This window comes from Plectrocnemia conspersa, unplaced genomic scaffold (assembly GCF_051122295.1).
Source record: "Plectrocnemia conspersa isolate PC_06_02 unplaced genomic scaffold, ASM5112229v1 ptg000014l, whole genome shotgun sequence".
Taxonomy (NCBI): Eukaryota; Metazoa; Arthropoda; class Insecta; order Trichoptera; family Polycentropodidae; genus Plectrocnemia; species Plectrocnemia conspersa.
Window position 1 is genome coordinate 22,998,924 of NW_028277178.1, and position 12,724 is coordinate 23,011,647.

Genomic DNA, 12,724 nt, shown 5'->3' on the forward strand with positions numbered 1-12,724 from the left:
ATTTTGAATTTTTTGTTGAGGTTAGGCTTGGTTTTAAACAGCAAATGGACGTTTTGCAACTGCCAAATTTAATTTTATAGACATTTTAAAACAGCATATAATTAAAAGCTTTAGAGGTCTTTATTTAGAAATTTCTCAAACTTGGCACACTTATTCATTCAATCAATGAAAGAATAAGCGAGTTTGTATAAACACATATTATTGCTTCTAAATGGTAAAATATGCAAGTGATTATTTTTGGGCTATTGATGTGACAGTAAACTGCTAGTGAATAATTGCTGGCTATAAATTGCGGGCGATAAATTTTCCTAAACTCACTGTTTATAAATTTAATATTAAATTCAGACTGTAATTTTTGTAGTAAATAACTCTAAAATTGCATTGAATTTTCTTTTTTTAAAACAACTTATTTAAAATTTTATTATTTATTAATTGCATTTAATCGAATATATTCTTTAATTATTAATAAAATGATCTTTTAAATGTAAATCAATATAATGAAAGGGACAGTATTTATTTCTGTTTATTTTGTTTTTAAATCGCAGCCTCTCTTTTGAGCTCGGAATCCAAACCATTCGACACAGTTGGAATAAACAACGAGAAAAATAAAGTTTAAAAGGGGCTTCTAATTAGCGCAGGCTTATTCGGATTTATGAATTTGTTCTCTCGGTTATTGAAATTGTTTACTAACTCGGCCGAGTTTCGCGTAATTTGATTGCCATTAAGAGCCGGCGCTCCGCGATTAATTAACACAAACAGCATTGCCAAAAAGCGCCAGCGTGCAAATCATTTTTTTGTCGGTCAACTTTTAATTGGTCGTAAATCTGATGGCGATAGATGGGCCGCGTTTTATGCCTTTGCGGCTGGATTTACGACCGCGAAAAATCTCATCAGCGATATGGGTATTCAAGGAGGTCCAGAAACTCATTTGAGCCGTATAAGTCAAAAGTGTGTCCTAGAAAAACGCTAAATGAACCCTTACAGAACTCTCTATTTCCCAATATAGGGCCACTTAGAATTTTACTACGAGATCCGTTGCAGATAATAGAGGGAAAAAATAGAGGTGGAAAACTCTGTTAGAAGTAATCAGTACCCAAATCAAATATTTTTTATTTATAGGTTAAGTAGCTATGTATAAAATAGAAATAGGAAATAAAATAAAATTACAATGTCGGTTTTTGCAAAAATATATACTCAAGGAGCCTGTTTGACTTTCATAATCGTAAATTTTATCCAAATGTCATTTGAACATGATAAATTATATAATTCAGCGATTTTGATATGATCTTTAATAAATAGCAATGAATCAAAAAATTGTCTTAGATACAAATCTTAAGCGAGGGTGAAAAACGTGTTAATGTATAGTAATATATTTATTTACAAATGTTTTTTGCGAGATAAAAAGTGTTTTTTTTTATGTCTTGGAATTAATGGTAGTTAAGCGTGACTTTGCAACCAGATAGATGCCAAAAATAATTTTAGGGAAATATATATTGTATCACATATGACTGGTAAATATATATTGTATCACATATATAAGACTAGTAGTGGCCATCCGACAAGTTCTTTTATTAATAAAAGGAGTTGAGTTTTATGGCTGCTGTAATGAATGATTATTATTATATTTTTAGGTTTGTGGTTATGGTGCAATACTGGGTATTCTGCAATATTTCTATATGCATGTTTGACGGCAATCATTTTATTATATGACGTATTTTTATTTCATCACTTAAAACGATTTATTATCATTCACGCAAAGTAATGATATTGAATCGGTGAATATTTATGCTAAATTATAAATTAGATCTCACCCATCAAAATATTGTACAATTGTAGTATTACATAAATTATTGACATATAAACAAGGTTATTTCATAATATATGTTAAAGTATATGTAAGGTATTATTTTCACTTCTTTCAATTTAATTTTTCTAACTCAGCTAGCTAAAATATATCAAATAATTGATTTCACTAATTAATATCAATAAAATTATAAAATAATTACATTTTTTTAAATTTAAATCTGTTGTCTCACTACTTACTAACTTACAAGCTTATTGATTGTGTTTACTTTGTTGAAACGTAGGATAACACTAAATATAAATTATTTTAGGTTATTGTTTAAATATTTTTTACAGTATCTATATTATTTTGTGGTATATAAAAACATTTATAGTAATTATTTTAATAAATATATTATGTGTTTGTATATTTGAATGTATTATACAATCGAACTAATTCTGTATTTAAGCAATTTTAATTTTGTAATAAATAATATTGAATCCAGGATAGAATGCCTAATACGCATATTTTTATAGATCTGTCAAAGAAACTCATATAGTAACAATTTAATTAATTTTAATTTGAGAGCAAAAGTCAAGAAAAAAAATACATAATATAAATCTCGTCCGTGTAGCAGAATTTAATTATCTGATGCTCGTATTTGCCTACGTCAAATATTCATGCAGAGTGCAATAAAATTTAATTTCAGCTCGAATAAGAGTGCTCTAGTCGTTTGTTGCGTTAATTCTCAAACAAAGTTCTGTTTTTGACCGCTGCTATACGTCGTGGTTACCTTCATACCCGAGAACTCAGCAAAACTTTTGCACTTTGAAAGGAACGAATTTAACACTAAAGTTTTCCGCTTTAAAATGCAGCGCTTTTACACATTTACATTGCGGAGCTTTCCTTACTACGCACTAATACTTAACTGATTTACGACTTTCTGCATATTTAAACATATAGTAAGGTAATTGAAGGATGTACGTATAAAGTTGCTAGGGCAATGACCTTTCATAGAAAACGGTTCACCGTGCCTTACGAAATTTGGACTGTAAGTTCGCCTTTAATATTAAAAAATATATATTAAATCTTGAAGCGTGCGCTTGTCGAGTTCACCATTGATCTGAACGCTTTGTATTTCGTAGAGGAAAAAATATGCTTTTTTTATTGCTCTCCGACGCGAGGAAAGATGAAATTGGTCGGTTAGCCCTTTCCACTGTCACCTTCAGGTAAAAGGGTCGGGGGAGGCGTAAATTAAGATTTATACCATATACGACCGATGCGAAATTGGCTCCCAAATTCGCAGGGTTCTACCATTGCCATGACGCACCATTAAATCCAGCCGTCAAGAAATTCCGCACAGTCGACAAAAACGAGAATTGCGCTCGAAACAATTACTTACGAAGAAACAACAGGCATGGCAAATCGAAAATCGGTCGCGGATTGTTTGCTTTGCTCGATTTGTAGTAGAATAATTGCCAGCCAAGTGTAATCAAAATGTGTAAAGGCATGGGAAATGGAGATCGCATATTCGAACGTTTAATTATTTGAATAGCAAAAATCCGTTCTTTTACAATTTGAGGTGCTATAAAATCCTAAATAATAAATAAAGTGTTATTTGTAATTAGAGAAAAATACTTGGCAGACAACTATTTATTTAAATAAAAGTCACATAAGAAACCATGCTTGTTCTTGAACAATAACTTATACATATTCTACGCTCACTATCAAAACTATTGTATGTATTTAACGTTATTTTATTTTTAAATAAAATAAATAAGAACCGCTGGTAATAATAAATAAGAGCATCTGTCGTATTTTAGTGTATTTTTATTAATCCATTTAATTTAATATGTCGTATATGTTTTTTCAGAGCCGAGTTCCGGCGAAGCTTCATACGGCCAGCGACGGTAGAGGACCAAAGCAACGCACTGCCGCTGTCCAGCACCCATCGAGAACTTCACAATATACTTAGAGAATTGCAATTTATCACTGGAAGAATGAAAAAGGCTGACGAGGAAGCCGAGCTCATTAGCGATTGGAAATTCGCAGCGATGGTAGTCGATAGGTAAGGGAATGTCTGCCGTTCGTTATAAAGTTTTAATATAGCTACAAATTATATTATTACATTACCGTTTCCAAACAACGAGACGTCTTTGTCAAAGTTTTGTAAACAACGTAATTGATTATGCCAGCCGCGGTTCGCTCGAACCCTAGCGCAGACGTCTCTCGGTGGTTTAACTGTCGAGTTACATTTGTCTGTGCGCGCAGATATAAAAAGGGTTTAGTTAACCCTAATCAAAGTCTGTCTCTTACGTTCCCATCAATTTTAATTTAAATATATTATATAAGGAAATACATTAAAATGGCCCCATTTGAGAGCATGTGCAAATTTAGATTGTCACGGTATATTATTAGGTCGCAGTTGTGACTTCCACCGAACTATCCGAGCAAATTGGTTAGCTACAATTTTAGTGTACAACGTATGTAATGGTAGTGTATCCGGGTAAACACTTGTCCAGTGTATTCACGAGTTGAGTAAATATAGTAATGATCTTTAGAATAAATAGTCATTGATATTATAAGTTCATAATATTCATTGCATTGGGAACTGCGACAGCGACGGCACGATTTTATTGCTTTTGACGTGAATTTTTGACTTCTGAGAAGTGATAATTGTTTTTTGCGCTCTTCTATTGGTTTACGGTACGATTTTATTGCTTTTGATGTGGATTCTAAACAGGAATGTCATTTGAATAAAGGGGTAGGTAGAGGAATTTGCCCAAATATTTTTTTTTAATCTATTGATTCCTCAAATTTTTTTTGCAACATCACTTACTGATAATTATATTCTGTGATTAGCACAATTCCAAACTGTAATGGAAGGAAATTTCTCTGTCAGAAAGTTTTCACTTTACTTTTATATTCTAACATCACAGCAGCACCGTCACATACTAGCAAAACTAAATTATTTTTTGAATAATCTTCAGTCATCCCATAAAAATTAAGACATTGAAGTGAGGATTGAATAAATTAATCGGTGAATTCATTGCAATAATTTCGATAAAGCATAGACTATAGACAATGGGTGTTTTTTGCTTATGGTTGTTGATTTATCAATTATAAATGAAATTAAATTTTTAGATTAAGCAATTTATTTAATGACATTTTTTTATTTCATTCTTTATATGATTCTTAATATTAATGCATACGTTTGTTGAACAAAGTTAATATCCAATTCAATTCCATCTAGTTCTTGCAGATAAATTTCACTTTAAGGTATAGAATTGATTTTTCTTTGCTACTTTATATGCACTTCCAATTATTTTTGCTCTTATTACTTTTTGGGAAATTTAAAAAACATATTTTTTATCTTTTATTTTCGGTTTCTGAAATAATTTTTAACGCTGCTTTGTGTGCTACATATTCTCAGTAAAGGAATGTTTTTTTCAATGTGAGCTAAATTGTATTATAGCTTTCCCAAAATATGTGATTTTATTGTTAGTCTATCTTTGAAAATTTTCATTCCCATCGTCGTTTCAGTTCCAAAAGTTCTAATATTTCTGCAAGGTGTGCAGCCAAGTTTCGTTTTGTGTATGTTCAACCATTCATTTTTTTTTTACCAAAAATCGTTTTTTTGTTCTAATGACCAGCAATCTGACCAATCATGCTGAGTTTGGTCTTGCTTGAGATGATTCATAATCAACTTGCAGCAATATTTCCATATTTTATGTCATCATTTTTGTTATTGTTTTGGACTTTTTTTTAGTAGGACCATCGGTTGAGAAGTAAACGGAATTTTCTTTCATTTTTAAACTTGGTGTTGACGTCATATAATGACGTCATATTTACGTAAGAATAAAGAAATAAAATGTTCCGCAGATTGATAATCGTTACGTACGTGTATTCAGTAACAATTGCTTTTGAAACAGTAAAAATACCGTAAAAAAGGTGCTGGAATGCCATTCCACCGCATTACGTGACAAAAAAGCCCTGTAAATAACTTTGGAAAAGAAGTAGACCGTAACAGATTGAATGAATTTAAATAAATTAAAATAATCTGCATAAAGAACTGCCGTATATATCTTATTATTATATATATTATTCAATAACGTGAAACGCAAAAGATTCAGGATGGACCCTTGAGGAAACCACGAAGGGGTAAAATATTTTTTTTACACTATCGCTCAAATGAATCAAGAATAATTGAGTTAAATCATCCGGCAACCGAGGTCCGACTTTTTTACTAATAACCCATGACAAATATTGAGTGATTTTATCACCGTTTTGGTGAAAGACAGAAGTTAAGTAACAGTGGAACGGGAGGAATGAAACCCATGCTGTTTGTCTAACAAAACTTGTCGGAAGTGATTGAAGACGTAACTATCGATAATTATTTCGAATAATTTAGCAGGACATGACAACACTGCTATTGGTATATAGTTAACTATGAACATTTTGCCAACCTTTTTATGATTAGGGGTGACTTTGGGCGTCTCCAAAGATTAGGAAATGATAAAATTGGATGCTAAATTTCTGTATTGTATCCATCAACCGCGGTAAAAAATCAACTGTAATTTTTTTAATTTCTAATTTAAGAAATAATACTTTATAACACTAATACTATAATTATTATAGCCGTTGTTTTTTATTATACGTAATATTAAAATACCTAATTAATTTGTAGAATTTTGTATTATACATTATAATATATAGATATTGTGGCCCTAATATTCAATAATCTCAACATAATAGTATTCAGCAGTTAAGCTTCGTGCTAATCTATTAATGCTGCGTTCAATAATACATCATAATAAGACAATGCGCTTAAATTCAGATTGATTCATTCCCCCGTGTTGCACAATAGGTATCTAACAATAAAAACGTTGTTAAATTAATTGCGAACGTAAAACAGTAAGATTCGCTACAATATGAATTACGAGCGTTGCCGAACGTTAATATTTCTCGGGTAGCGTCGTAACAATGGGCTCTCTTGCAAAACTACCCTACTTTGATTCAACTAATTAATTCGTTTTCTTGCAAACTACCGCTCGGTTGGAATGTAATGGGAATTATTCCACCGTGGGACTAATTCCCACCGAAGGAATTTCCACAGTCCGATGTCCAGCGTGGAATGGGTAAGCAGTACCCCTGAAATAATGGATAATTATATTCAATGCCGGCGGTGTTCGTGACTTGCCTACCTTTGGGCGAAACGCAAATTTTGCGCCCGTATCAATGAAATACGGCTCTGTTTTAATTGAACAAAAGGGGGCCCGAGTTTAATTTTCAATAGCCGCTCAATTATTGTATTTTATTGTCAGCGCGGCCCTGCGCTCGATAAAAAAATTCTGTAACGAAAATGCGTACTCAATTGAAATACGTGAGACGGATGCCAAACATTGAATCATTGTTCTCATATTTGAAAATTTTCGTAAGCAATGAAACTTATGGTTATATTCATATTCATACAATTCATTACAAACTCTTCAACGTTACATTGATTCAATTCTTAAGCGAGTAATATACATATAGTCATATATATTTATTTCCCTTATTCTAATTTTCATTATACAAAAAATAATTATAATATTGAATATTTAAAAATATTAAAAAATAATTATAGTGCACACCTAAAATATATGAACATCCTATATATTTTTATTTAATTCCTCATAGCTATTGTCGAAAATATCATTGTGTGTAGTTCACTTGTTAAGAACCCGGATGACTAATGTAAGAGGAACTATTTTAAGCGCCGAGGTGTTGGCCGCAGCGGTAAGAATAAGGGATGCGATCGCGACTTTCTAGACACTCTAAAATTCTAAAATCCAAAAATCACCGAGAATTGACTGGTTGTTAATAACGCCCCTTAACAACTTTAAAATCGGCTTCATTTAATAGCATATGAATTATTTATTTTCTGTTATTTTTTTCGTTATGAAAAAAAATACACGAACTTCATATAGCAAAAGGCACTTTAAAATTATTTGCCCAGATGTAAAAATAATGATCAAAAAATACCAGAAGAGATGTAGTACGCCATGCCTTTGTATTATTAGGTCGGAGTCACCGGCGGATGTAAACGCGAGCTGAAATTGTACAAATATATACATATTTAGTCATTTATTATACACGCGTACAACGGCGTAGTCCAGTGCCGTAAAATTATAAATATTATAATTTACATTTCAAATCAGACAATGGATTCATTATTCACATTGTGTAAAACAAGACGTATAAAATTTCCATCTATTATATTACATAAAATATATTTTTTGATAATTAATGAATATTCAGTCAATTGGAAATTTAATTTCCGTGCCTATCAAAATTTTCTTTCGCTGGAAGAAATCGAACGTTAAAAAAATAGTCACTTTTGAAACATATTTATCAATGGAAAATAAATAATATTTTGCTTTTTTAATAATTTCTATAGTAGAAACTATGCAAAAAAATACTAACCCAAATAAATCTAGTCAGGTTGAATTTTTTATTGCTTTGAAATTAATGCAGCACTTATAGTCCAGTCAAATAAGGGTTTAACCTCGGAATGAAAGATAACAAGCTGAAATTTTGCACAGACCTTTGTTTTGGCGTTCTAAAGATAGTGTGAAAAGTCTCATAAGATATCGTGTCTGCTAATCAAGATATTAAAGGTCAAAAGTCATAAAAATCGTTTTTTTTTTTGAAAATATCTCGCCTCCTTTGCGTTGCATGTTATTAGATGTTTCACAAAACTTATAGAAAATATAATTTTCTACAAGTTTGTTATAAATTATTTTTTCGTATGGTTAATGGTTTTCGAGATATAGCGCGGGGAGTGGGAAGCGCGCATCCGTTTATAGGATAACGCTATGTAAACTACGGAGCCAGAGTTACATGCACATTCTTCCACAGTTTCATAGGAAATATCGCAAATTGTTATCTGCTGAATGAACCCATCTAAAGCATTATAACTTTCAATCTCCATATCTTCAAAAATCATCATCGATAATGCAAAAAGTAATAGTGTATGGCCTCTGATACTTCTTGCGAAAGCGTGACCATCCAACATTTTGTCGACAGAATTCGAAGCATAAATTGTACTGAGAGCTTCCTTGATTCCACTTCCATTCATTATATACCCTATGCATCCAATAAAAGACATAAGCATATGAAAGCCTCCTAGTTTCACAACTACTCTGGACAAGTCTGAGTTAGCATCTGAAGCTGCTACGATTTCACGTGCTTTTATGTACAACGGCTGATCAAAAGTTATTAAGCGTGTTCTTTGTTCATGTTTCTTGGCAGTGTTTATAGCACACTGTAATGTGGTGTAAATTGTGTCCATATTATTCGCAGGATGATGAATAAAAGTAAGAAACAAAATCCGAGAAGTTACAAAGTTCTCATTGTTTTTTGTAAGTTGTTCAATAAATCCATTCCACCCTGGCAACGATGAGATATTTTTCCACTTTCCGTACATCCACAACTAATCAACTACATTAAATATTTGTTCGGTTAGTTCTTCTACATCATTAAAATTTTGAACTTGAATCTCTTGCTCAATCCGGGTACGACATGATTTTCATACACTAGAAGGGGTACATGTGATAGTGCTGCTAGCTCCTTTGCACTTGGTTTTGTTGTAAATTTCTTTATGCGGTCATCGGATAAAACTTCAGATTTTGGAGTTATTATTTTTATCATTCCCATTATATGAACAGTATTATAGCCATCAAGAGTATAAATATTTTTCTGCATTATCCGCTGCATACTGTACTTAGGCACTTGACTCTGATGGTTGATTACGAAGCTGTGGGTGATAAACAGCTGAAATTTAACATTTTCAGTATCACTATATGAAGCGAAAAAACCTAAACTTGACAAAACATCCAAAAGTATTTTTGGATGTTTGGCTTATCTGTATTTATTCTATGAAGAAATACAGATAGGCCTATTAATAACTGCGAAGAAAAGGACCGTTTTCGTATGGAAATCATTATAGCATGACTTATAGCTGTGTATTTCGTTTTAAAATGCCCCGTCTTTCCTTTTCTGTTCTTTATAATAACTTCTTGCAGAAAATGTAATAAAGTTTTCGAAATTTCTTCATTAATATTTTACTCGGGGGTGGATAGGACTTGGTCTCAACAACAGAAGATCGAATATCTTCTCTAATAATCGCCGCAGCAGCTTTCACTACGCGCAAGTGTTCTTCTTTCGAAGTGCCTTTTTTATTTTCATACCAAGCTATGGATAAAATTTAAGCTTGAGCATCGCGAAAAGAAAAAACAGGGAATGATCCAATCTTCGTTGTTATTATAATATCAGTTAAATATTTTTCTCTTAATTTGGAAATGATCTTCTTATCATCTGGTACATACTCCGTAAGGACATCTCTCAACTCTTTCAATTTTTTCGCACAAATTTGTTGTCGAGCAATATTTCATTCCTAATTCCTAATAATACAATGAAGAAAGTAATAAAATTATGGTTCAAACGACTTGCCGAGACCACTTTTTTCACGATTGTTTACTTTTTCAAAGCTTATACCAAGTTAAGCAGGTAGAAATACTCGCTGGATTCTATAAACAGATGTACACCTCCCACTCTTCGCGCTATATCTCAAAAACGGTTAATGATACAAAACAAATATGTCAACCAAACTTGTAGAAAATTTTATGCTTTAAAAGTTTTGTAAAGCATCTAATGACGTGCGACGCATAAAACGCGAGATATTTGCAAAAAAACAAATTTTGTGACCTTTGACCTTTGATATCTTGATTAGCAGACACGATATTTTATGATACTTTTTACCCTGTCCTTAGAACATCAAAACGAAGGTCTGTGCAAAATTTCAGCTTGTTATCTTTCATTCCGAGATTTAGCCTTTATTTCGCCTTATTTGACTGGACTATTAAAGGTATAAACTAGTAACCGCGTTGGCTCAGCCGCAATATGTTTCGACATGTTCAAGCACCAGTCACATAACAACACAATAAGTTTGTGACTAATACCTGAAAGATCTAGGTTTAAATCCCAATTTTTTAAATTTATATCGTGTCTGATAGATTAGAGTTAGATATTATTATTTCATTATAAATCCAATCAATCATCGCAGATTAGATTATACGAGATTTTTAATTTCATGGATAAATATCTTAATAACTACACATTGTGACTGATATTTTGATATACTGATTACACATAGTTAATCATTAATAAAATGTATGTCACTAGTTTAGAGACTTTTATTTAAGTATGCTGTCTCACTACATACCTAAACACGTTGATTTTGCTTTCTTTGTTATAACTCATTGGGCTAACGGAAGATTTACAATTAATCAATAAATATACAACCATTTAGGTTTTATTATATTAAATATTATTATATAATCGCTGAACCATTATTTATTCACATCCTAGAAGCTATATGCGTTCATGTAGCAAAGGTATTAGATACATTTACATATATTACTAGTGATCTACAGTATATTTTTAAAAGCGTATGCTTAATCAAATACAGCAACCTAATTTAGTATGGTTCTCTGCGTTAATTAAAATAGAGAATATTTTTATAGACCTAGTTCTTTCTACAATAAAGCCACTTTTTATTGGTTATGAAAAATGTGAAATACATATTATGTTATTCATTCTATTATTTTAATATAAGTAGCGTAACATCTGTAACGAGTTACAATCTTCCCATGAAGAGAAGCTCATAATAAAATACTGCCTTGAAAGAAAATGTTAAATATTATTTTTACTGTTTTATTTATCATAATTTTATTGTAAGGATATATTTTTAACGATTTTATATATGATACAAATATGTTGTTTTATTTTCAGATTTTGCCTGATCATCTTCACGTTGTTCACCATAATAGCTACCGTTGCCGTATTACTTTCTGCTCCACACATAATCGTTCAATAATAGTTAATCAACTCGCTTTGCATTATTGTATGGTTGTAATAATCGATTGGATCAAGTAGCGAGGGAATGAATCATCACCTACCTGCGAACGGTTAAAAATTTAAGCGAGGCTTAACCGCAGCGAACTGGCAACAATCACTCCATCAGATGATTTGGGTCGTAAGCTTTTCATGTGTGAAAATGAATGTCAAGTGATATTAAATAATAATATAAGTGAATAGTGTACAGTGAGCAAGATCAATTAAAAAAAGTAATAAATCGTACTTACATATACATATATGAAAATGTTCCTTTATTTTCCGACGATACGTTATTCATACAAAGTTATAATCGATGTCGAATGGACACCTTTGGTGTATAATATTAAATAATGTTAGTTGAGTTTAAAAAACTGTCCTATGTACGAATTGTATCAAATACACGGGCGGCAAGGTTTCGTTTTAACAAAGTATGTATATCTGTAAATACCTACACAGTATTAAGACACTCGAGAAAGCACGCTCATAATTTTGATTTGGATTTGATGCCTGACATTATAAAGAAAATTAATTGAGTGGTAAAGGGACAAATGTGAAATGAACATATTATATAAATAGTTATCAATTAAACAATTAAAGTCAACTAATATGATACGGTAAAATAAATAAATAAAAATAAAATCGCACAACATTGTCGTTAGTTTAATATATTTTATTCACTCGCTCGAAATAAGTACAACGGCTGACTAGAGTTCTACAAATATTCTAATATTTGTTATTCAGATATAATACAATGGAATTTTTACAACTTAAAATTTCATTAATAAGTATGCGATAAAGAAAATAAAACAATATAAAGGATTTGACACAACTTGGTTATGATAAACAATAGCCAACTTACTAAAGGTAAGGATGTGTCATAATTTGAAGGATTAGTATTTTTTATTATTATTGTTAATGAATATATATATTTATTAGAATATTTGGGACTCTAATCTCTACAGCCAACGAACCGGAATTGAATTAGTTTTAATACCGATTTGG

General features: G+C 31.4%; 1 protein-coding gene across 5 annotated transcripts in view; it reads left to right on the forward strand.

Annotated features, from left to right (window-relative positions):
- Window positions 1-12,247, forward strand: part of nAChRalpha6 (nicotinic acetylcholine receptor alpha6) — a 277,603-nt gene extending 265,356 nt beyond the window's left edge. For all 5 annotated transcript variants that reach the window (XM_088203413.1, XM_088203415.1, XM_088203416.1 and 2 more), the window contains 2 exons: window positions 3,657-3,851; window positions 11,618-12,247. In XM_088203413.1, coding sequence (XP_088059539.1) covers window positions 3,657-3,851; window positions 11,618-11,702 — 280 coding nt within the window. In that variant the 3' untranslated portion in view covers window positions 11,703-12,247. The remainder of the gene's footprint in view (window positions 1-3,656; window positions 3,852-11,617) is intronic.
- The last annotated feature ends 477 nt before the right edge of the window (window positions 12,248-12,724 follow it).